This window comes from Oncorhynchus tshawytscha, linkage group LG30 (assembly GCF_018296145.1).
Source record: "Oncorhynchus tshawytscha isolate Ot180627B linkage group LG30, Otsh_v2.0, whole genome shotgun sequence".
NCBI classification, from domain to species: domain Eukaryota; kingdom Metazoa; phylum Chordata; class Actinopteri; order Salmoniformes; family Salmonidae; genus Oncorhynchus; species Oncorhynchus tshawytscha.
In genome coordinates this window covers 26,695,665-26,721,543 of record NC_056458.1, presented here as the reverse complement: position 1 = coordinate 26,721,543, position 25,879 = coordinate 26,695,665, and the positions used below count along the sequence as shown (strand labels likewise).

At 42.6% G+C, this 25,879-nt stretch overlaps 2 protein-coding genes and 1 pseudogene across 2 annotated transcripts; 2 read left to right on the top strand and 1 right to left on the bottom strand.

The window, feature by feature from the left end:
* Window positions 1–2,957: 2,957 nt before the first annotated feature.
* Window positions 2,958–6,629, bottom strand: LOC112229101 (annotated as a pseudogene).
* A 1,373-nt stretch (window positions 6,630–8,002) lies between these two features.
* On the top strand, window positions 8,003–13,603 carry LOC112228489 (transducin beta-like protein 2). The gene is made up of 7 exons (XM_024393850.2): window positions 8,003–8,449; window positions 9,506–9,621; window positions 11,588–11,772; window positions 12,154–12,305; window positions 12,468–12,594; window positions 12,685–12,837; window positions 12,967–13,603. The coding sequence occupies exons 1-7, from the start codon at window positions 8,320–8,322 to the stop codon at window positions 13,424–13,426; spliced, it is 1,323 nt and encodes a 440-aa protein (XP_024249618.1). The 5' UTR covers window positions 8,003–8,319; the 3' UTR covers window positions 13,427–13,603.
* Window positions 13,604–15,636: 2,033 nt separating this feature from the next.
* LOC112228491 (B-cell CLL/lymphoma 7 protein family member B-A) lies at window positions 15,637–25,339 on the top strand. The gene is made up of 6 exons (XM_024393854.2): window positions 15,637–15,843; window positions 16,325–16,400; window positions 16,468–16,570; window positions 20,629–20,793; window positions 20,958–21,034; window positions 24,044–25,339. Exons 1-6 carry the CDS (start codon window positions 15,752–15,754, stop codon window positions 24,131–24,133), a joined length of 603 nt encoding a protein of 200 aa, XP_024249622.1. The 5' UTR covers window positions 15,637–15,751; the 3' UTR covers window positions 24,134–25,339.
* The last annotated feature ends 540 nt before the right edge of the window (window positions 25,340–25,879 follow it).

The following is a 25,879-nucleotide window of genomic DNA, read 5'->3' as shown; positions in this document are numbered from 1 at the left end:
TTGATGTGGGGGCGTGGACATCAACCTTTGGGGGTTTAGTCACATGTACAGGGTTGCAGGCATGAATGTAGGGTATAGTGACTGTACATTTATTTATTTAACCTTTAACTAGGCAAGTCCAACATGCAGGACTAAGTTAAATAAAATTATGAAAATGGTAATAAAAAAACTATAGAAATAGCACTATATACATAACTCTGCCAGTGATGAATCAATGTATTTTGGGGTGGAGGCAGAGTAAAGATTCTAGGGGTGGGGTGGAATGTCGACTGGGAGAGCAGCATGTAGGGTAAATGGTGGTGGGAGGGGTCCATAGGGGGATCAGCAGGGGAAGCAGGTAGCTGGTGGTTATTCAGCTGCCTACTCCCCCTATGGACATTCCCCCCCTCTTATAGCTCTTGCACTAAATAGACATTTTCACAGTATTATTCCCATCTCAGCGTGGAAATATAAAACACAGGAAAGTCACGTTTTTGACTGAGTTTAAGTTATGAGTGATGTGGCTATATCATCTACTGTATGGAGGGATGTTTGTGTGACAGTAACCACGTTTTTATCTGAGTAAAGTCACATAGGCATATATTAAAAACATGACTGCTGTGATGTAAACACAGTTTCAGTACAATTACATAAATCCTTAAGGCTATAATTTAATCTACAATATTAAGTTATTTTGCGCATTTTGATATTGCCTATAACATGCAACATTTCTGGTATTTGTATTATATTATACATTTTGAAAATGTCATATATTGTATATTTTTGCTAATTCTGAACAAATAATACAACTTGTAATTTAGTAAAATATCATAAATGGATGATGGACATCCACAAATTAATACATACCATATGAAATGTAACATACTGAATGTTCAGAATGCTCTGAGACCATGTTAGAACATGGCACAGCGAAGCTTCGATGTTGACTTGCGATAAGGCGAAATATGGCTTGTCCAAATAACTGCCACAGTTGACTACCAAGGTACCCTAAACCAGTGTCCCTTTGAAGGGAAATTCTCATTCCACTTTAGCAACATTGTTTTTCTTACTCCTCTTTCTGTTATCTGTCTGTTCCTTAGTGGTGTTAGGCTCCTCAGCCATATCCTCAGTCCCATCTTTTTCTTCCTCCTCGCTCCTCCTGATGTTTGTCTTTTCCTCAGTAGGGTTGGCTTTCTCAGCCACATCCTGAACCTCATCCTTATCTTCTGTGATCTCAGCCTCCTCAGCCTCATACTTGTCCTCACTGGCAGAAGGACTACTTGGACTCATCTCAGCAGCAACTGGATTGCTACACTAGTTAAGACGAGCATTAACAATGTTGCATTTTTGTTGGTGATTAAAACTTCATGCAGCAAACAGTATAATCTAGATGTTTTTTCTATAAATATCCTCTTTCAATTAATGAGTTTCATTGAATGTGATATAATTCAAATGGGCTCTCGAGTGGCGCAGCGGTTTAAGGCACTGCATCTTAGGGCAAGAGGTGTCACTACTCGAGGTCGACCGATTATGATTTTAACGCCGATACCGTTTATTGGAGGACAAAAAATACCGATACCGATTAATCGGCCGATTTAAAAAATAAAAAATACGTTGTTGTAATAATGACAATTACAACAATACTGAATGAACACTTATTTTAACTTAATATAATACATAAAAATCAATTTAGCCTCATAAATAATGAAACATGTTCAATTTGGTTTAAATAATGCAAAAACAAAGTGTTGGAGAAGAAAGTAAAAGTGCAATATGTTCCATGTAAGAAAGCTAACATTTCAGTCCCTCGAAGCAGCGTTACCCATGCAGAGCAAGGGGAACAACTACTCCAAGTCTCAGAGCGAGTGACATTTGAAACGCTATTAGCACGCACCCCGCTAACTAGCTAGCCATTTCACATCGTTACACCAGCCTAATCTCGGGAGTTGATAGGCTTGAAGTCATAAACAGCGTAGCTGCTGGCAAAACGCACGAAAGTGCTGTTTGAATGAATGCTTATGAGCCTGCTGGTGCCTACCATTCCTCAGTCAGACTGCTCTATCAAATCATAGACTTAATTATAACATAATAACACACAGAAATACGAGCCTTAGGTCATTAATATGGTCGAATCCGGAAACAATCATCTCGAAAACAAGACTATTATTCTTTCAGTGAAATACGGAACCGTTCCGTATTTTATCTAACGGGTGGCATCCATTAGTCTAAATATTCCTGTTACATTGCACAACCTTCAATGTTATGTCATAATTACGTAAAATTCTGGAAAATTAGTTCGCAATGAGCCAGGTGGCCCAAACTGTTGCATATACCCTGAATCTGCGTGCAATGAACGCAAGAGAAGTGACACAATTTCACCTGGTTAATATTGCCTGCTAACCTGGATTTCTTTTAGCTAAATATGCAGGTTTAAAAATATATACTTCTGTGTATTGATTTTAAGAAAGGCATTGGTGTTTATGGTTAGGTACACGTTGGAGCAACGACAGTCCTTTTTCGCAAATGCGCACTGCATCGATTATATGCAATGCAGGACACGCTAGATAAACTAGTAATATCATCAACCATGTGTAGTTATAACTAGTGATTATGATTGATTAAGTTTAATGCTAGCTAGCAACTTACCTTGGCTTCTTTACTGCATTCGCATAACAGGCAGGCTCCTCGTGAGGCATGTGGTTAGAGTGTTGGACTAGTTAACCGTAAGGTTGCAAGATTGAATCCCCGAGCTGACAAGGTAAAAATCTGTCATTCTGCCCCTGAACAAGGCAGTTAACCCACCGTTCCTAGGCCGTCATTGAAAATAAGAATGTGTTCTTAACTGACTTGCCTAGTTAAATAAAGATGAAATAAAGGTGTAAAAAAAATATGAAAACTTGAAATCGGCCCTAATTAATCAGCCATTCCGATTAATCAGTCGACCTCTAGTCACTACAGTCCCTGTTTCGAATCCAGGCTATATCACATCCGGCTGTGATTGGGAGTCCCATAGGGCGGTGCACAATTGCCAGGGTAGGCTGTCATTGTAAATAAGAATTTGTTCTTAACTGACTTGCCTAGTTAAATTTTTTTAAATATGACTGCTACTCAAAGTGTTTGAGAGGCCGGCTGTTCTAGACTCTGTGCTGTTTGTCGCTCCAGCAGGACCACAAAGAAGCTGTGGGTGAGGGCTTTGGTGGTGCTGGCTTGGAGACACTCTGTGAGGGTAGCCAGAGCAACACTCTGGCCACTGTTGGAGCAGAGGAACCAGCCTGCATTAACAAAGGGTGGAAACAGAGCTGGTGTCTCAGATCAAAGGTTTCCACAAGACAATGCTTTACTGTTCTTACAATCACAGAAACACAGATAGGTCAAATACTTATTCAGTTCCATGATAATCTCTATTAAATTTGGGAATTGATCATTAGATTAATATTTGTTTCCTACCTGAAGCCTGGGTTCTGCTGCAGGCAGGCGGCAACCACTTGCTCATTCCTCTGTGTGAATGGAGCCGGTGGAGTCGCTGCAGACGAAGGAAGTGCCTGGCGTGGTTGAGACAGTGCAGCTGGAACACTGCCAGGGCCTTCAGACGAGGACTGTCGTGCTCCTTTTGGGATGCCGGCGTCTCATCCTGCAGGCACACCATCCCAGAGAGAGAAACACACAAATATACTAATTTGGCTCAACAATGACATTGAGAGTACAAAGAAGTTACATGTTTTAGAGGTCATACAGATACTTTGACTTGTGAGTCCTTCTGGGTCATTGAGGTGCATCTTTCTGGAGACATAAACAAGCCCTAAACCTTGGTATTTTGTTTTGAGGACATCAGAGAGGTATACTACAAAGCAGGGTCAATGAGTTACCCATCTAACTTAATATTCAGAAATAACCTTTTTTTTTAAGGATACGCTTGAAATGGGTATGGGTATTGATACAACTAAAAACATGTCAAAATAAAATAAGTTTTGCTTTTAATAAACTCAGCAAAAAAAATTAACTTTTCCCTTTTTCAGGACCCTGTATTTCAAAGATAATTCGTTGTAGTGGGTTTAAACACTGTTTCCCATGCTTTTTTAATGAACCATAAACAATTAATGAACAAGCACCCGTGAAATGGTCGTTAAGACACTAACAGCTTACGGACAGTAGGCAATTAAGGTCACAGTTATGAAAACTTAGAACACTAAAGAAGCCTTTCTACTGACTCTGAAAAACACCAAAAGAAAGATGCCCAGGATCCCTGCTCATCTGTGTGAACGTGCCTTAGGCATGCTGCAAGGAGGCGTGAGGACTGCAGATGTGGCCAGGGTAATAAATTGCAATGTCCGTACTGTGAGACGCCTAAGACAGCGCTACAGGGAGACAGGACGTACAGCTGATCGTCCTCGCAGTGGCAGACCACGTGTGACAACACCTGCACAGGATCGGTACATCCGAACATCACAACTGCCCGAGTTACACCAGGAACGCACAATCCCTCCATCAGTGCTGAGACTGTCCACAATAGGCTGATAGAGACTGGACTGAGGGCTTGTAGGCCTGTTGTAAGGCAGGTCCTCACCAGACATCACCGGCAACAACGTCGCCTATGGGCACAAACCCACCGTCGCTGTACCAGACAGGACTGGCAAAAAGTGCTCTTCACTGACGAGTCGCGGTTTTGTCTCACCAGGGGTGATGGTCGGATTTGTGTTTACTGTCGAAGGAATGAGCGTTACACCGAGGCCTGTACTCTGGAGTGGGATCGATTTGGAGGTGGAGGGTCACAGCATCATCGGACTGAGCTTGTTGTCATTGCAGGAATTCTCAACGCTGTGCGTTACAGGGAAGAAATCCTCCTCCCTCATATGGTACCCTTCCTGCAGGCTCATCCTGACATGACCCTCCAGCACGACAATGCCACCAGCCATACTGCTCGTACTGTGCGTGATTTCCTGCAAGACAGCAATGTCAGTGTTGTGCCATGGCCAGTGAAGAGCCCGGATCTCAATCCCATTGAGCACTCCTGGGACCTGTTGGATCGAAGGGTGAGGGCTAGGGCCATTCCCCCCAGAAATGTCTGGGAACTTGCAGGTACCTTGGTGGAAGAGTGGGGTAACATCTCACAGCAAGAACTGGCAAATCTGGTGCAGTCCATGAGGAGGAGATGCACTTCTGTACTTAATGCAGCTGGTGGCCACACCAGATACTGACTGTTACTTTTGATTTTGACCCCCCTTTTGTTCTGGGACACATTATTCAATTTCTGTTAGTCACATGTCTGTGGAACTTGTTCAGTTTATGTCTCAGTTGTTGAATCTTGTTATGTTCATACAAATATTTACACATGTTAAGTTTGCTGAAAATAAACGCAGTTGACAGTGAGAGGACAATTCTTTTTTTGCTGAGTTTACATCAGAAAATGTATGGTTATTTCTGGTTGTTTATCAAAGTTAGCTGGCTAACTCATTGAACCTGCTTTGTAGTATACCCCTCAGAAAGACAGGTCATGTTGTTACCTGATCCGCTGCACGATGGGTCAAGTAGAATGTACTCCACATCTATACTGCGGCCCATCCCGGTCCACCTTTAGGATGTCCTGAATGGCCAGCTGCTGACATGTGATTCTGGTACAGAGCAGGAGAGTGGACATTGTGGAGAGATGCTTGGCGTCCAGGTCAAAGGCAAACCGTTTCCTTCAACACAGGCCAGAAAGGAGGTTTTGGTCAAAGGTGTGAGGTGAGACAAGTAACCCTTACAATGTGCTTTGAAATCTGATCAAAAGAGCTATCATTTTGTAACCTTAACTTTTTTCAGGATTAACATCACAGGACATAAATTTCTCTGACCCAGAATAAGTCTATTTCTAGACTATTAAACATGGTATTTAGTCCAGGAGTATGCTTAGTCTGGGTCTGGGAAATTGACCCTCCATATTTCAATCAAGCTTTACCCTTTGTTATTCATGATAGCGGCGAGGTGGTTGGTTTTGTTCTCCGGCGCTGTACAGGAGCCAGGACATGGCTGCCTGTAAGAAGGTTCACGAAGTACGCAGGGAGACAGTTGGCCTGTTGGGATATAAGGGAGACAGTAGTAGACATGCAAATCCATGGGCCTTGTTTGAAATGCATCTTAGCTTCTTTCTTTTATCACAATAGATCTTACAAGGTAACCTCATCCAATCATGTACAGATCAGTGATGACCTCAAGGAAGGAAGGAAGGAAGGAAGGAAGGAAGGAAGGAAGGAAGGACGCATTTAGAATCCATACCTTGTCTTGTAGAATGATGTGGCCAGCCTTGTAGAGATTGTGGTCATGGAAGTCTGTCTTCGCAGAGACAACCAGCAGGTCTGAAAGTTGCAGGTCACCACAAAGGATGTCCCCTTCAGATTCAGGTCATTGAGCCTGGACATCAGAAACACACATTTTGGTTTTAATTTGCCTAATGTCAACCTCGATCACTAGAATGAGTCCGTGCTCAGTCAATATAATTAACAGGGAATGAAGAAACATCCAAGGCTTGTCACTGGCTGACTTTGTAGGCCTGTCCCAGGAAGATGAAAAACCTCTCTCTTTAGGTAATCGATGGCGTCCTCCACCGTGGTCTTTAATATGTTCACACGCACATACCTTGGGAGCTGATAGCCCGAGGAAGTAATATTTAACATATTTCCAGTGAAGTATCCCAGACAGTGTGAATAATGCAAAAAAGTTGACCAGCTGTACAGACTTCAGAAGCATGTTACTAAGCCAGTAATATTAGTGTACATACATTTCCTATCTAAGACGACTATGCCACTCCATATTTTTGCCGCTAAAATAACTTATTTTCTAACATTTCTAACAAGAGTAATAAGGATCAATCAATCCAACCTTCAGGCTGCTGGAGACTGGAGGAGAGTAGGTCCTGGTTGCAGCTGACCTTCTGCCTGATCTTCATGCCGGCCAGGGCAGCCTGCAGTCTGGAGCGGTGCTTCATCATCAGAGCCTTCCAGGCCCCGCCACACTGCAGCCCCTTACCAACAACTAGGTCATACACCAGAACCTGTGTAATGGACAGGACCAAACAAGAGGTAAGTGACCAGCCATGGTGTTGGGGCAGTGTTCTTCAATCTTTGTCCATGGGGATCTGATCCACAGGGTGTGCAGCTTTTGTTCTATCCATGTTCTAGCACGCCTGAATCAATTACAGTACATAATCAGGTGTGTTCGTCTGGGTCTAAACAAATGCCTGCATATTAAATATCAGGCTTGAAGAACTATATGTTGGAGGGACTGTGATTGGTAGTCCCATAGGGCAGCGCTCAATTGGTCACTGTAAAAAATAATTTGTTCTTAACTGACTTGCCTAGTTTTGAAAAAAGAAGCTTTTTGTTCAAAAAGGCAGGATGGGGGAGAGAATTGTCCAATGTGTTTCACATTACCTGGTCCTTGGCAAGAATAATTTTTTTAAATCTTAGTTTGTTTGAGGAGCTTTGTGGACTCAATGATCTCATGGAGGATAGATGAAAACTTCTGTGTCTCACATCAGGGCAAAACAGATGCTTGATATTCGGGTGAGGTGAGAGCATTATTGTTAACAATATTAACACCCACAGTACTGCTGTAAAGTTAATCTCTGCTGAAAATATCTTTAGCTTCTAGGCATGAACAGCAAGGTGTTGCCTGTGTTATTTGATATTTACTGGTTAGCTACGTGGTAAATGTTGACAGAGCAAGGCGTTAGCTAGCTAGCTACTGTACTCAGTACACTGTAGCAAATTACCTGAAATGTACTGTCGTAAACCAGTCTATAAAGCAGCCTGCTTCCTCTCCACTTTCTCGATAATCTCGGCAGTTTTCACGTACAAAGCCATTGTTAGAAAACTAGTTTAGAGTAAGTTTTCTTTTTTTTTTTTTTACAGAGAATGTGTTATCATTATGTACAACTACATGAATATATCTCCACGACACCCACGTATCTGCAAGTGGGCAATAGGCTTTACTGCCAAAAAAACAAACACTTTACTGCCGGATGAAAAATGTAGGTATCGATTTACGTTAGAACTCAAAGTGCCTACGACCGTGCGACAGTTACATACTGTACTGTCTTTGACCGTGCTCTGGTACTGACTTCAGAAACTGAATGAAGACGAATGTTTATGCATTTGTAAAGCAAGTTAGAGTAGTCGTTTTTGCATGTCATACAGTTAATAACTACAACATTATTTATATTTAAATACACCGATATTGCTAGCTGAGCAAAGCTGCATGCACAGCAAGTAGCTAACGTTACCTAGGCTAGCTTCTCAGAGTTTGCTAGCTAGCTTTAGTTAGCTATAATTTTAGCCAGTGCTAACGTGGCATAACTGTGCAAAGATGGAGTTTGCTGCTCTTATTGCCTTGACCGTATTAATAGGAATGCTGATAATTTTGGTCGCAATCGCTGTAGGAAAGCAGAAAGGAGAAATAAGTGATCAACTAGAGCAGAAAGAAGAGGACTCGGTTGGTAAGTTGCTCTTGCTTGTTTGCATGTCTTGTTGCTATGGATTGGTATTGTACTAACGTTAGCTAGCTGTCTCAAACAGGTGCAAGTTACACAATGTAATATAAGCCAGTGGCCCTTGATGACAGTTAGAATAGATATATTCATTTATAAGTATTGGCACCAGGTCAAAATTCTCTACATGTCCCGAAGCCAGCCATAAACTTGTTGCTGGAAGAAAGATTGAATTAAATGGTGACCAATGCCATACAATTAGAATACTAGAAGGGACTTTAATCTTCTTATGATGGTATAAAGGGCAGTCCATAGAGATCCTATTAAATTACTTTATTAAATTAATTAGAATTCTAATTCATACTTCTGTGGGTCAGGGAGTTGGTCAACCATGGTTTGCCAGTTCTGTGATAAGATATTGTGTAAAATAATGAATTTAAAGAATGTATCTGCACTGTTTGTTAGCTAACTAGGCAGCCAGTTTTAGAATTTTTCTAATTAACTGCCAATATGCCAACATTCCATTCAAACAATGCAGTCAATCATGCACAATAGACTGGCTGAAATCAGTTGATGATAAGACTTAGACAAGTTGTAAATGCAACAAATACCAATATTGTATCATATCACCCAAAGCTTTCCAAGGAAACAAAAATGTAGACATTTATGGTCTGTTTACATATATTTTAGAGGCTATTTGTACAGCACATTGGTATAAAACCCTTATTTGACTATTTTAGGTGGACAATCATTATATTACACAATTTCTAATATCAAACACCTTTTATTTTCCTGCATTAGTAATATAAGGATTATGCCTCTACTACCATTAATTCCAATTACACCGGATTTCTCTTGGGCAAAAACAGCAGCCATATTGGTCTGTCTAGCAATTTAATAGACCTAAACATTGTTTTATTACAGAATTGTAAGATGTTGATTCAAAACATTTACCGCTTCCAGAGGAGAAAGCAACCAGAAGTTTGAACATTTTGATAATGGAAGTTACTAGAAAGTGTCATATTGAACGTCTTGTGTAACGAGATGCCAATTCATCCCCTGCAGCAGAGGAAAGTGCAGTGAAGGCTTCCACTGCCAAGAAACAGAAACAACAGCGTCCTCGCAAGGAGAAAGCCCAGCAGCAAACCTTCAGCCATCCTCTCCTGGCATCCTCCTTGAAGGTGGGACATGCTTCACATACTGTGAAACCCATATTACGCCTTATCAAAGATGATCTATTATATAGACAAGATAGTTGAGTGACCGCTCTAACAATGGAAATGCATGTTCTCGAAGATGGGAGGCGAGATCAGGTGGGACCATTCTAGCCAATGAGGGCAGATACATGTGTGAACAACAGTTTTTTTTTCAAAGTTGCCAGAATGCCACATGTATCCACTTATATCAGTACATTTTGTAAAAGCCTAAACATTACAAAACCTCTCTTTGGTCAAATAAGCCTCACGTAATTCAACACTCTCTCATAGTCCTCCATACAAAATATCCCAACTTGGTCTGCTTATCTCACGCTTTCAGATTTTGGGCAGAGTAATCCTCTCGTTTCACCTTTTCCTCTCTGGACATATTTAGGCATTTACTAGAGTGAATGATGTCATTGCCAAGGGTTGCTAAGAACCAACCCACAAGCCAGTTGTTTAATGCATGATAAGCTGCACCAACCAGGCACAAGTACTTGGGAGTATGGCTAGATGGTACACTGTCCTTCTCTCAGCACACAAAGCTGCAGGCTCTCTCAGCACACAAAGCTGCAGGCTAAAGCTAAATCTAGACTTGGTTTCCTCTATTGTAATCACTCCTCTTTCACCCCAGCTGCTAAACTAACCCTGATTCAGATGACCATCCTACCCATGCTAGATTATAAAGACTTAATTTATAGATCGGCAAGTAAGGGTGCTCTTGAGCGGCTAGATGTTCTTTACCATTCGGGCATCAGATTTACCACCAATGCTCCTTATAAGACACGTCACTGCACTCTATACTCTTCTGTAAACTGGTAATCTCTGTATACCCGTCGCAAGACCCACAGGTTGATGCTTTAAACCCTCTTAGGCCTCCCCCTCCCCCCATCTGAGATATCTACTGCAGCCCTCATTCTCCACATACAACACCCGTTCTGCCAGTCACATTCTGTTAAAGGTCCCCAAGCACACACATCCCTGGGTCACTCGTCTTTTCAGTTCACTGCAGCTAGCAACTGGAACGAACTGCAACAAACACTCAAACTGGAAAGTTTTATCTCAATTTCTTCATTCAAAGACTCAATCATGGACACTCTAACTGACAGTTGTGGCTGCTTTTTTTGTGATGTATTTTTGTCTCTACCTTCTTAACCTTTTGTGCTGTTGTCTGCGCCCAATAATGTTTGTACCATGTTTTGTGCAGCTGCCATGTTGTGTTGCTACCATGTTGTTGTCATGTTGCTGCCATGCTATGTTGTCTTAGGTCTCTCTTTATGTAGTGTTGTATTGTCTCTCTTGTTGCGATGTGTGTTTTTGTTCTATATTTTTTTTATCCCCGTCCCCGCAGAAGGCCTTTTGCCTTTTTTTAGGCCGTCATAGTTAAGAACAAATTCTTATTTACAAACTTGCCAAGTTAAATAATGGTAAAATAAAAAAATTATGTAATGACAGTGGTGTGTGACGAAGTTACAGAATTATCTGATGCTTGATCATCGATTGTGTAAAAACTGATCAGAGTTTACGTTGCTGGTTTGAGTTGGGGCAATCATGGTGGTATCTATTAAAGCACAGAGATGGAGGTTGCAGTTTAAAAGGCTGATGCCCACTCATTCACAATGGTTGGAGATGATTAACTGGAAAAACAAGGAAGGGAAATAATAACAGTAAATGTTCTCCAATCAAATGATAATATAAATCAAGAAATAAGAACAAAGTTATCATAAACGCACCCAAAAACACGAAAGGTATTGCAAAAGACACTTCTGCAAACTGTAAAGTTTGGTCTGCACATTGATTAGTGACAGGTGAGTGTTTAACCTGGTGGATTGGCTGAAGTCCTTCCTTTGCTGGAGGGGGATTGGACAGGTGGTTGGAGGAGAGGACTGGCAGTCAGTGTAGGGGAAATTCAACAACAGCTTGGCTGACTCGTCTCTGTCTTTCTCCCCAGAGTCACAGTGGCAATGTGACGTCCCTGGACTTCAGCAGCAACGGGAAGTACCTAGCTACTTGTGCTGATGACCGCACTGTCAGGATATGGAGTACCAAGGACTTCCTGGACAGAGACCATAAATGTCTGAGGGCCAATGTAGAGCTGGACCACGCCACGCTGGTCCGCTTCAGCCCTGACTCAAAGTACACACACACACACACCCACGCATGTCCAGAACAAAGGGTATAGATACAGTACATTCGGAAAGTATTCAGACCCCTTGACTTTTTCCACATTTTGTTACGTTACAGCCTTATTATAAAAGGGATGAAATGTTTTTTTCCCCACATCAATATACACACAATACCCCATAATGACAAAGCAAAAATAGTTTTTTAGAAACGTTTGCGAATGTATTAAATAAGTATTCAGACCTTTTGCTATGAGACACCAAATTGAGCTCAGGTGCAACGTAACAAAATGTGGGAAAAGTCAAAGGGTCTGAATACTTTACGAATGCACTGTAGATGGATAGAGAGCCTCTTGTCTTTCTATACCAATTTTCACTCTGTCTTGGTTTGCAGGGCCTTCATTACTTGGCTGGCTAACGGAGATACTATTCGCATCTTCAAGATGACCAAGAAGGATGATGGTAGCTTCACTTTCAAAGCTGCCCCTGAAGACTTCCCTCAGAAACACAAGACCAATGTCATCAACATCGGCATCGCAGAGACGGGTATGACTGCTAAATGTATTCAGACTGAATGACTAAAAGGCAGGAAGATGTGAATGTGTGTGATGCTCATTTTTATGATTATTGACTGTTAGAAGTTATGAAAGAGACCCTTGTTCCAGTCTAAAATCTCATCCGTCTCCCTTTTTATTTTCTGTGTTCCAGGCAAGTTCATCATGAGTGCCTCCACTGACACCAACATCCTCATCTGGGACCTGAAAGGAGAGGTACTGGCCTCTGTCATCACCAACCAGATGACCAACTCCTACGCTGCCATCTCACCATGTGGCAGGTCAGTACCCGAAACGAGTCTGTGCGGGTTTTATAGCTAATGTAATAGTACTCTCAGGTAGATCATTTCTGGATGGTTTTCTGTCTTCAGGTTTGTTGCCTCCTGTGGCTTCACTCCTGACGTGAAGGTGTGGGAGGTGTGCTTCGGGAAGGGTGGCGAGTTCAAAGAGGTGGCCCGCGCCTTCGACCTAAAGGGCCATTCAGCTGGAGTCCACTCTTTTGCGTTCTCTAACGACTCACGCAGGTAAAGCATGCATTGTGTGGTATCCTTTCAAAACATTAATGCTTGATTTGCATGGATGACATTATGATAACATTCATAAGGAAGATTTCCCCCATTGAGGTATGTGAAACCGTCTTTCGTTTCCCCCAGAATGGCCACTGTGTCCAAGGATGGCACATGGCGACTGTGGGACACGGATGTGGAGTACAAGAAGCAACAGGACCCCTACCTACTGAAGTCAGTGCCTTGCCAGTCGTCGGAGGGAAGCCGTGTGGCCCTGTCGCCGGACGCCCGCGTGGTGGCCATCTCCAACAGCTGCAGCGTGGCCATGTACAGCACCTCCACGGGTCAGCTGGAGGAGGAGTTCCACGGAGTCCACAGCGAGGAGATCACTGATCTGAGGTTTGACATCAACAGCCGCTACCTGGTGTGCAGCGGGGACCGGGCGGTACGTGTGTTCCACAATGCGCCGGGCTACCGTGCGGCCATCCAGGACATGCAGGCCATGCTGAAGAAGGCCCAGAACGAGGGCATGAAACAAAGGCTAAAACAGCAGATACAGGAGGCGCAGAGCGCGCTGGACACTGTGCTCACAGCACCCAAGGATTAAAGAACTAAAGCCCCCCCCACCCTAGGCTTGGTGTGTAGACCCCTATTTCGATCTCTCTCTTCCTCCCCTTCTCTCACACACTGCCTCCACAGAATGGCATGCAATTTGACTCCTGTCAGGGATGTGGCATTTGCATGCTGGTTTTAATAAATAAATCATGATATGTTTCTATAGAAATATGGCTCTGTTTTGTTTTGTGAATGCTCTGCCTGCCTCGAAGTCAGGAATACTATGTTCTCTGTCTTCTTGGACCAGTAATCCTACTACTATAGAAGAGCTTGCTTTGCTTTGGCAACACAAACATCTGTTGTATAATAGGACCAGAATTCAGCTGGGGTGCCTCGTGTTTCTACAGTTCCTCTGTAGAAACATACTAAACTAACAATTTCCATGACATCCTATCCAGGTGAAAGCTATGATCCCAATGACATTTCATGTTAAATCCACTTCAATTAGTGTTGATGAAGGGGAGGAGACGTGTTAAAGAAGGATCTTTAAGCCTTGAGACAATTGAGACATGGATTGTGTATGTGTGCCATTCAGAGGGTGAATGGGCAAGACAAAAGATTGATGTGCCTTTGAATGGGGTATGGTAGTAGGTACCAGGTGCACCAGTTTGAATGTGTCAAGAACTGCAATCTTGCTGGGTTTTTCGCACTCAACAGTTTTTCATGTGTATAAAGAATGGTCCACCACCCAAAGTACATCCAGCCAGCTTGACAACTGTGGGAAGCATCCCTGTGGAACGCTTTCGACACCTTGTAGTCTATTTAGGTTATTGAGAGCAAAAGGGGTGCAACTCAATATTAAGAAAGTGTTCCTAATGTTTTGTACACTCGGTGTCTAGACTTGACAGTTCATGCAGCTTTTGTGTTTGTTCTGATGGAATACCGAACACATTGTGTCTACACCTACATTTAAATGTAGGTGTAGCGGTCTAAGGCACTGCATCTCAGGGTTAGAGGTGTCACTACAGACCCTGGTTCGATTCCAGGCTGTATCACAACCGGCTGTGATTGGGAGTCCCATAGGGCGGTGCACAATTGGCCCAGCGTCGTCCAGGTTAGGGTTTGGTCGGGGTAGGCCGTCATTGTAAATAAGAATTTGTTCTTAATTAACTTGCCTAGTTACATTTAAAAAAATGTCTACTGTGCCCACATTGTGTCAGGATTCCCTTTTGCCTGCAACATATTCAAATGTCAGTATGCATTTGGCAAACGGTGGAAGCACCTAAATCTGATAACACAACAACAACTTGATGGCAGTAACCAACTACTGGTGGTCAGGGTTTCTCTTCACTCTGGATGCAAGACGTCGCATACAGTGGACGACGTCTTCAGCAATTCGCCTACAGCTTTCCATAAAACGTATGTTTGGGAGCGAGAGGCTAGGAAATATCACTGGTGAGGAAATACGTTCCTGGTTTTAATGATGATTTTTTTTTATTGCAGTTGTGTAAAATAATGGAAAATGGTATTAATGTACTGCTAGAATTCCTCATAGAAAACATGGAAGTGTTTTTTTTATTAGTGAATGTACATTTATGAATATGAAAATGTTCCATTAGCACAATTAGATTCATGAGGTAAAATTGTTTTTCCTCTATCCTTATTATAGTTAAGGAAACCGAGCAGCAAATTCTCCCATAATAAACAAAGGTCATCAGGAATATAACAATTATAAAACTCATTTCTTTACATGTTGACAATGCCAAAATAAATGCAAAACTGTTTCTGGATGCTCAACACAAAAAGTACAGTTAATGTTAGTCTTTTTTGAGTTTCTTCAGGTAATGTTTCGCAGGGTAATACTTATGGATCATTTTGAAAGATACCTCTTTTGACCTTGTTAACTAGCAGGTATTTGTGTGGGGGGAAAAACTGACTTTTTTCAAACAGATATTATTGACAAATGTATTCCTGAAAGTTGTGACATAAGGAATAGACACAATATCCCTTTGAAATAAAACTTCTGTTGTCCTGAGGGAGCAAGGAGAAACACATTTTTCCTATTGGAGAGACACGGTAGATACATTTAAATGTAGGTGTAGACGCATGACGAGATCGGAATTCCATGATAAGAACAAGAAAGCTGCATGAACTGTCAAGTCTAGGCACGGCCTTAGTGATGCCAGTGTAACTACAATGTAACAAGTGACCCCAGATGGTTTCTTCATGTAAACACATGCACATTTAGTGAGGGCGTTCTGTGAGAACAAGAAGTGAATGGGTCCCGAAAGCTCGCGAGATTCGGTGGGCAGGACGGAGAGCTAGCTAAAGCTAAACAGTCTGTCGGAGGCAAATAAAACTAAAACCAAGCACAAATATGTCTGGACGCTCGGTTCGCGCTGAGACACGAAGCCGCGCTAAAGATGACATGAAGAAGGTGATGGCGGCCATTGAGAGGGTCAGAAGATGGTAAGTGCAACACTATTTATTTGTGTGAAAGATCATTAAAGATTGCCGATACAGAAAGTTCAGCGACATGGAGGCGTGGTTTGAGACAGAATGACAGTGAAAGACCGAGAGCACAGCCAATGATTATCACTGTGAAGCTTTCTCCCTCGAGACAAGTGGCTTTTCAACAAGAGGCGGGACCCAAAAGTACACTTGTGTAAAGCTAGTTAGCTAGCTTGCTTATAATTGGGGAATGGACAGACAGGCTAGCAATCGAACTATGCAGTGACTGTCGTGTAGTAATCAATAAGATACTAGCCAACCATAGCCAGTGAGGTATCCTCGCTTATTTGTAGCAGCTTCCACTAATAGCATTGCATTCATTGGTATAATTCCACTATATGGAAGGGATATGTGAACGGTTTGTGCAATCTGGGATCCTTGGTACACTTGACCCTTGAACTATCTGAATGTGAAGGAGCGCGCTCATTGTTTTCTACAGGGAGAAGAAATGGGTCACTGTCGGAGACACATCTTTGAGGATATTCAAATGGGTACCAGTGGTGGATACAAAAGAAGTAAGTTATTTTCTTATTTATCAACCTAAGTAGCAATGTCAGTTTGTAATGCTTTGTCTTCTTGTAGGAGAAGAGTAAGGTGGTCCCGGCTGGAGCAGTCAGGGAGCTGAATAGCTTCTCCACAGATCCAGCCTCAGAAAACACACATTCAAGTCATCTGGATTTTCATGGTGAGGATGGAGGACTGTTTTGAGTGACATACAGTGCATTTGGAAAGTATTCCATCCCCTTCCCCTTTTTCACATTGGGTACGTTACAGCCGTATTCTAAAATGAGTTCAATTCTTTCCCCCTCATCATCAATCTACACACAATACCCCACAATGACAAAGCAAAAACAGGTTTTTTCTAATTTCTTACAAATAACAACAGATACCTTTTATTTACTTAAGTATTCAGACCCTTTGCTATGAGACTCAAAATTGAGCTCAAGTGCATCCTGTTTCCATTGATCAGCCTTGATGTTTCTACTCAGGTAACCTAGTGGTTAGAGCGTTGGGCCAGTAACTGAAAGGTTGCTGGATCGAATCCCTAAGCTGACAAGGTAAACATCTGTTGTTCTGCCCCTGAACAAGGCAGTTAACCCACTTTCCCTGGGCGCCGTGGATGTCGATTTAATGCAGCACCCCACAGCTCTCTTGATTCAGAGGGGTTGGGTTAAATGCGGAAGACGCATTTCAGTTGAATGCATTCAGTTGTACAACTGACTAGGTATTCCCCTTTCCTTTCCTTGATTGGAGTCCACCTGTGCTAATTCAATTGAATGGACATGATTTGGAAAGGCACACACCTGTGTATATAAGGTCCCACAGTTGACAGTGCTTGTCAGAGCAGAAACCAAGCCATGAGGTTGAATGAATTGTCCGTAGAGACAGGATTGTGTCGAAGCACAGATCTGGGGAATGGTATCAAAAAATGTCTGCAGCATTGAAGGTCCCAAAGAACACAGTGGCCTCCATCATTCTAAAATGGAAGAAGTTTGTAACCACCAAGACTCTTCCTAGAGCTGGCTGCCAGGCCAAACTGAGCAATCTGGGGAGAAGGGCCTTGGTTAGGGAGGTGATCAAGAACCCGATGGTCACTCTGACAGCTCCAGAGTTCCTCTGGAGATGGGAGAACCTTCCAGAAGGACAACCATCTCTGCAGCACTCCACCAATCAGGGCTTTATGGTAGAGTGGCCAGATGGAAGCCACTCCTCAGTAAAAGGCTCATGACAGGCCACTTGGAGTTTGCCAAAAGGCACAAGATTCTCTGGTGTGATGAAACCAAGATTCAATTCTTTGGCCTAAATGCCAAGTGTCACGTCTGGAGGAAACCTGGCACCATCCCTACGGTGAAGCAAATCAAATCAAATCAAATTTTATTTGTCACATACACATGGTTAGCAGATGTTAATGCGAGTGTAGCGAAATGCTTGTGCTTCTAGTTCCGACAATGCAGTAATAACGAGCAAGTAATCTAACTAACAATTCCAAAAAAAACTACTGTCATACACAGTGTAAGGGGATAAAGAATATGTACATAAGGATATATGAATGAGTGATGGTACAGAGCAGCATAGGCAAGATACAGTAGATGATATCGAGTACAGTATATATATATGAGATAAGTATGTAAACCAAGTGGCATAGTTAAAGTGGCTAGTGATACATGTATTACATAAGGATACAGTCGATGATATAGAGTACAGTATCAACGTATGCATATGAGATGAACAATGTAGGGTAAGTAACATTATATAAGGTAGCATTGTTTAAAGTGGCTAGTGATATATTTACATAATTTCCCATCGATTCCCATGATTAAAGTGGCTGGAGTAGAGTCAGTGTCATTGACAGTGTGTTGGCAGTAGCCACTCAATGTTAGTGGTGGCTGTTTAACAGTCTGGTGGCCTTGAGATAGAAGCTGTTTTTCAGTCTCTCAGTCCCAGCTTTGATGCACCTGTACTGACCTCGCCTTCTGGATGGCAGCGGGGTGAACAGGCAGTGGCTCGGGTGGTTGATGTCCTTGATGATCTTTATGGCCTTCCTGTAGCATCGGGTGGTGTAGGTGTCCTGGAGGGCAGGTAGTTTGCCCCCGGTGATGCGTTGTGCAGACCTCACTACCCTCTGGAGAGCCTTGAGGTTGAGGGCGGTGCAGTTGCCATACCAGGCGGTGATACAGCCCGCCAGGATGCTCTCGATTGTGCATCTGTAGAAGTTTGTGAGTGCTTTTGGTGACAAGCCAAATTTCTTCAGCCTCCTGAGGTTGAAGAGGCGCTGCTGCGCCTTCCTCACGATGCTGTCTGTGTGAGTGGACCAATTCAGTTTGTCTGTGATGTGTATGCCGAGGAACTTAAAACTTGCTACCCTCTCCACTACTGTTCCATCGATGTGGATGGGGGTGTTCCCTCTGCTGTTTCCTGAAGTCCACAATCATCTCCTTAGTTTTGTTGACGTTGAGTGTGAGGTTATTTTCCTGACACCACACTCCGAGGGCCCTCACCTCCTCCCTGTAGGCCGTCTCGTCGTTGTTGGTAATCAAGCCTACCACTGTTGTGTCGTCCGCAAACTTGATGATTGAGTTGGAGGCGTGCATGGCCACGCAGTCGTGGGTGAACAGGGAGTACAGGAGAGGGCTCAGAACGCACCCTTGTGGGGCCCCAGTGTTGAGGATCAGCGGGGAGGAGATGTTGTTGCCTACCCTCACCACCTGGGGGCGGCCCGTCAGGAAGTCCAGTACCCAGTTGCACAGGGCGGGGTCGAGACCCAGGGTCTCGAGCTTGATGACGAGCTTGGAGGGTACTATGGTGTTGAATGCCGAGCTGTAGTCGATGAACAGCATTCTCACATAGGTATTCCTCTTGTCCAGATGGGTTAGGGCAGTGTGCAGTGTGGTTGAGATTGCATCGTCTGTGGACCTATTTGGGCGGTAAGCAAATTGGAGTGGGTCAAGGGTGTCAGGTAGGGTGGAGGTGATATGGTCCTTGACTAGTCTCTCAAAGCACTTCATGATGACGGATGTGAGTGCTACGGGCGGTAGTCGTTTAGCTCAGTTACCTTAGCTTTCTTGGGAACAGGAACAATGGTGGCCCTCTTGAAGCATGTGGGAACAGCAGACTGGTATAGGGATTGATTGAATATGTCCGTAAACACACCGGCCAGCTGGTCTGCGCATGCTCTGAGGGCGCGGCTGGGGATGCCGTCTGGGCCTGCAGCCTTGCGAGGGTTAACACGTTTAAATGTCTTACTCACTTCGGCTGCAGTGAAGGAGAGACCGCATGTTTCCGTTGCAGGCCGTGTCAGTGGCACTGTATTGTCCTCAAAGCGGGCAAAAAAGTTATTTAGTCTGCCTGGGAGCAAGACATCCTGGTCCGTGACTGGGCTGGGTTTCTTCCTGTAGTCCGTGATTGACTGTAGACCCTGCCACATACCTCTTGTGTCTGAGCCGTTGAATTGAGATTCTACTTTGTCTCTGTACTGGCGCTTAGCTTGTTTGATAGCCTTGCGGAAGCATGGTGGTGGCAGCATGCTATGGGGATGTTTTTCAGTGGCAGGGACTGGGAGACTAGTCAGGATTGAGCAGTAGATGAATGGAGCAAAGTACACAGAGATCCTTGATGATAACCTGCTAGAGAGCGCTACCCTTCCAACTGGTTCACCTTCTAACAGGACAACGACCCTAAGCACACAGCCAAGACAATGCAGGAGTGGCTTTGGGACAAGTCTCAATGTCCTTGAGTGGCCCATCCAGAGCCCGGACTTGTACCCGAATGAAGATATCTGGAGAGACCTGAAAATAGCTGTGCAGTGACGCTCCACATCCAACCTGACAGAGCTTGAGAGGATCTGCAGAGAAGAATGGGAGAAATGCCCCAAATACAGGTGTGTTAAGCTTGTAGCATCAAACCCAAGAAGACTCGTGGCTGTAATCGCTGCCAAAGGAGTAACGGGTCTGAATACTTATGTAAATGTGATTTATTTTTTTAAATAAAATAAAAATGTAATTGATTTTTAATACATTTGCAAACATGGTTTTGCTTTGTCATTATGGGGTATTGTGTGTAGATTCATGAGTATTTTTTTACATTTATTTTTTTAATCCATTTTTAGAATAAGGCTGTAATGTAACAAAATGTGAAAAAGTCAAGGGGTCTGAATACTTTCCGAATGCACTGTATGACCTCACCATATGCTGGCCTAGAGCTCTTTCCATTTCCTCATATTCCCTGTACTCTCTTCCTCCCCAGATGAGAACAGTAACCAGAGCTCTCTGTCTGATGCGTACCAGCCCAAAGTGGACAGCAGCAGTAACTCTAGCCCCCAGCCTAGTGAACCTCTGAGCCCCAAGAACCTGTGTGACTTCCGCACAGATGACTCACAGCCCCCGACTCTGGGCCAGGAGATCATGGAGGGTAAGACGGACAGACAGATGTACACACTTACCTCTACACGGGAACATTAACTGAAGATCTTTTTCAATTATTCTGATGTCCACTAATAAGGTCAAATATATCTTCAGATTCTTTAAGAGGTTTTAAGTACATTTTTATTTATTTGACTCTTCTTTTTTTCCCAGAGCTGTCATTGCCAAGTGAACTGGCTGACGAACCTCCGTTGCTAATTAAAGAGGACTTGTTGCCCCTCACTACTCAGGTAAAGCGCATCTAACATCTCAATGATCATTCCACTTCGACACCACAGCTTTGTCACTCAACCGATTTACACTGAACAAAATTATAAATACAACAATTTCAAAGATTTTACCGAGTTACAGTTCATATAAGAAAATCAGTCAATTGAAATTAACTCTGCCCTAATCTATGGATTTCACATGACTGGGAATACATATATGCGTTTGTTGGTCACATATACCTTAACGATAGGGGCATTGATCAGAAAACTAGTCAGTATTTGTGGTGACCACCATTTGCCTCATGCAGCACGACACATCTCCTTCCCATAGAGTTGATCAGGCTGTTGATTTTGACCTGTGGAATGTTATCCCACTCCTCTTCAATAGCTGTGCAAAGTTGTTAGATATTGGTGGGAACTGGAACACGTCGATCCAGAGCATCCCAAACATGCTCAATGGGAGACATGTCTGGTGAGTATGCAGGCCATGGAAGAATTGGGACATTTTCAGCTTCCAGGAATTGTGTACAGATCCTTGCGACATGGGGCCCGTGAATTATCGTGCTGAAACTTGAGGTGATGGCGGCGGATGATTGGCACGACAATGGGCCTCAGGATCGCGTCACGATATCTCTGTGCATTCAAATTGCCATTGATAAAATGCAATTGTGTTTGTTGTTCGTAGCTTATGCCTGCTCATACCATAGCCCCATAGTGGCAGTGGGGTTATCTGTTCACAATGTTGGCATCAGCAAACCACTCGCCCACACAAAGCCGTACACGGTGTCTGCCATCTGCCCGGTACAGTTGAAACAGGGATTAATCCGTGAAGAGCACACTTCTCCAGCATGCCAGTGGCCATCGAAGGTGAACATTTGCCCACTGAAGTCGGTTACGACGCCGAACCTCAGTCAGGTCAAGACCCTGGTGAGGAAAATGAGCACGGAGATGCTCTTCCCTGAGGTGGTTTCTGACAGTTTGTGCAGAAATTCTTTGGGTGTGCAAACACCGTTTCATCAGCTGTCTGGGTAGCTGGTCTCAGACCATCCAACAGGTGAAGAAGACTGATGTGGAGGTCCTGGACTGGCATGGTTACATGTGGTCTGTGGTTGTAGGGCCTGTTGGATGTACTGCCAAATTCTCTAAAATTACATTGGAGGCAGCTTATGGTAGAGAAATGAACATTCAATTCTTTGGTAACAGCTCTGGTGAAAGAGAAATGCACTCTAACAGGGGTGTAAATACATTTGTGCACAAAATTTGAGAGGAACAAGCTTATTGTGCGGATGGAACAGTTCTGGGATCTTTTATTTCAGCTCATGGGACCATTTTTGTTCAATATACACTACCATTCAAAAGTTTGGGGTCACTTAGAAATGTCCTTGTTTTTGAAAGAAAAGCAACTTATTTTGTCCATTTAAAATAACATCAAATTGATCAGAAATACAGTGTAGACATTGTTAATGTTGTTAATGACTTTTGGAGCCTGAAACGACTGATTAAAAAAATGCATATCTACAGAGGCCCATTATCAGCAACCATCACTCCTGTCTTCCAATGGAACATTGTGTTAGCTAATCCAAGTTTAGCATTTTACAAGGCTAATTGATCGTTAGAAAACCACTTTGCAATTATGTTAGCACAGCTGAAAACTGTTATTCTGATTAAAGAAGCAATAAAACGGGCCTTCTTTAGTTGAATATCTGGAGCATCAGCATTTGTGGGTTCAATTACAGGCTCAAAATGGCCAGAAACAAAGCACTTTCTTCTGAAACTCGTCAGTCTATTCTTGTTCTGAGAAATTAAGGCTATTCCAAGCGAGAAATTGGCAAGAAAAATTGCCATGAAGATCTCGTACAGCGCTGTGTACTACTCCCATCACAGAACAGCGCAAACTGGCCCTAACCAGAATAGAAAGAGGATGGGAGGCCCCGGTGCTCAACTGAGCAAGAGGACAAGTACATTAGTGTCTTACAAGTCCTCAATTGGCAGCTTGATTAAATAGTATCCGCAAAACACCAGACTCGACGTCAACAGTGAAGAGGCGACTCCGGGATGCTGACCTTCCAGGCAGAGTTCCTCTGTCCAGTGTCTGTGTTCTTTTGCCCATCTTAATCTTTTATTTTTATTGGCCAGTCTGAGATCACTTTTTCTTTGCAACTCTGCCTAGATGGCCAGCATCCTGGAGTCGCCTCTTCACTGTTGACGTCGAGTCTGGTGTTTTGCGCATACTATTTAATCAAGCTGCCAATTGAGGACTTGTGAGGCGTCTGTTTCTCAAACTAGACACTAATGTACTTGTCCTCTTGCTCAGTTGTGCACTGGGGCCTCCTACTCCTTTCTATTCTGGTTAGGGACAGTTTGTGCTGTTCTGTGATGGGAGTAGTACACAGTGTTGTATGAGATCTTCAGTTTCTTGGCAAATTTTAGCATGGAATAGCCTTTATTTCTCAGAACAATAATAGACTGACGAGTTTCAGAAGAAAGGTCTTTGTTTCTGGCCATTTTGAGCCTGTAATCGAACCCACAAATGCTGATGCTCCAGATATTCAACTAGTCTAAAGAAGGTCAGTTTTATTGCTTCTTTAATCAGAACAATAGTTTATAGCTTTGCTAACATAATTGCAAAAGAGTTTTCTAATGATCAATTAGCCTTTTAAAATGATAAACTTGGATTAGCTAACACAATGTGCCATTGGAAGACAGGAGTGATGGTTGCTGATAATGGGCCTATGTAGATATTCCATAAAAATAAATGAAATAAATCAGCCGTTTCCAGCTACAGTAGTCATTTACAACATTAACAATGTCTACACTGTATTTCTGATCAATTTGATGTTATTTCAATAGACAAAGTTAAACAAGGACATCTCTAAGTGACACCAAACCTTTGAACAGTAGTGCACTTACAAGACTATTTAAAACAGCACATCAAACTCCTAGTTTGTCCAACAATCTATTCATTATGCATTATGCATAAAACTGATAAAACATGGATTCAAACAAACCTGGCTGTATTTCCCCACACAGGAGGAAGAGGAGTGTTCTGGAGCTCCACCACTGAAGAAGGTGTGTTCTGAGCAGAACTCTGTCCTGCAGAGCTCCTCAATGATGAGCTAACACACTGCATCAGACTCGGACCCAATTCACTTCAGGCACTTTGTTGAATCTCATTTTTTGATTTGGAAAAATTGTCTATCATTTTCAATGACAGACATTTATGGTTCATAAATTGAACAAAACATTTTAAACAAATTGAACTCTCAACTAATTTGCTGATTTTAAAATAAAAAATGCTTTGAACCAGGCCCTGCTTAGCTTTTAGTCAGCGAGTTGCACGACTGCAAGTCTATCCTACGATGACTGCAATGGATACATATAGAAGGACCACCATATTTGTTATGATTTTATATTGAGTCTCTTTCAAAGTGATTTCATTTTTCCCTTAAAGGACCCATGAATATGTAGTTTAGTTGACACTATTTAGTTTCAATGGATTAACAGCGGAATACAAAACCAAAGCACTCTACCACCACTCTCCCGAGGTAGTGCAGTCCGGTAGGTTACATGTATGCCCTTTTTTAATTTTCTTTGATTTGGGAGATAACGTTTTCTGTCTACAAAATATAACTTTTCACGTAAACTATTTATTGCAAGGCAATGACAGAAAATGTATGAAGTAATAGTTGAATTAAGCTATGGTCAGTGTTGTAGGTTTTAAGTCTGATTGGCTCTATTTTGAATGCAGCTTCATATTGTGCCATTGACACTTGTTTACTCAATGAAAGCTGTCAGGATCTTTTGTCAGTTTTGACGATTTCTAAATCAAGTGTTATATCCGTCCATCCAGGACACGCTGGTGTGCAAATCAAATGCACTAAGTTTAACATTGTAGAATGTTTCAAAAGTACAAGTACTGTATGTGATGTTTTTCAAGCTACTTAAATGATGCTACTAGGTCCTTATTTTTTTGTTATTTATCTCTTAAAGATGTTGTCTCAGTTATTTAAGAGTTCATTTGTAAAATGAACACAGATTGTTTGTCTAAAATCTGTCTTGAGTTATCGTCCTTAGTAACCCAAGGAAGCACTTGTCTTTCTCAGAGATGTTTTATGTCATATTTTACTTGAGTGAAATTAGGAAATTTAATTTATCAGGTTAGCATGTACACTGACTATTTTATGTTATTTTGGAATGATTGTAATACTTAATAGTAACCATTTTATTTATAGTACCAGTCAAAAGTTTGGACACCTACCCATTCAATGGTTTTTCTTAATTTGTACTATTTTCTACATTGTAGAATAATAGTGAAGACATCAAAATGATGAAATAACACATATGGAATCATGTAGTAACCAAAAAAAAAGTGTTAAAACAAGTTTAAAAATATTTTAGATTCTTCAAAGTAGCCACCCTTTGCCTTGATGACAACCTTGCTCACTCTTTGCATTCTCTCAACCAGCTTCATGAGGTAGTCACCTGGAATGCTTTTCCAACAGTCTTAAAGGAGTTCCTACAAATGCTGAGCACTTGTTGGTTGCTTTTCCTTCACTCTGCGGTCCAACTCATCCCAAACCATCTTAATTGGGTTGAGGTCGGGTGATTGTGGAGGCCAGGTCATCTGATGCAGCACTCCATCACTCTCCTTCTTGGTAAAATAGACCTTACACAGCCTGGAGGTGTGTTTTGGTCATTGTCCTGTTGAAAAACAAATGATAGTCCCACTAAGCGCAAACGAGATGGAATGGCGTATCACTACAGAATGCTATGGTAGCCATGCTGGTTAAGCGTGCTTTGAATTCTAAATAAATCGCAGTGTCCCCAACAAAGCAACCCCACACCATCACACCACCTCCGTGCTTC

Coding starts and splice junctions, on each gene's coding strand:
- LOC112228491 (XM_024393854.2), top strand. CDS start 15,752: ATGTCTGGACGCTCGGTTCGCGCTGAGACACGAAGCCGCGCTAAAGAT. Junction 20,794..20,957: donor GGGCCAGGAGATCATGGAGG/GTAAGACGGACA, acceptor TTTTTTTCCCAG/AGCTGTCATTGCCAAGTGAA. Junction 21,035..24,043: donor TGTTGCCCCTCACTACTCAG/GTAAAGCGCATC, acceptor TTCCCCACACAG/GAGGAAGAGGAGTGTTCTGG.
- LOC112228489 (XM_024393850.2), top strand. CDS start 8,320: ATGGAGTTTGCTGCTCTTATTGCCTTGACCGTATTAATAGGAATGCTG. Junction 8,450..9,505: donor GAAAGAAGAGGACTCGGTTG/GTAAGTTGCTCT, acceptor CATCCCCTGCAG/CAGAGGAAAGTGCAGTGAAG. Junction 11,773..12,153: donor CGCTTCAGCCCTGACTCAAA/GTACACACACAC, acceptor CTTGGTTTGCAG/GGCCTTCATTACTTGGCTGG.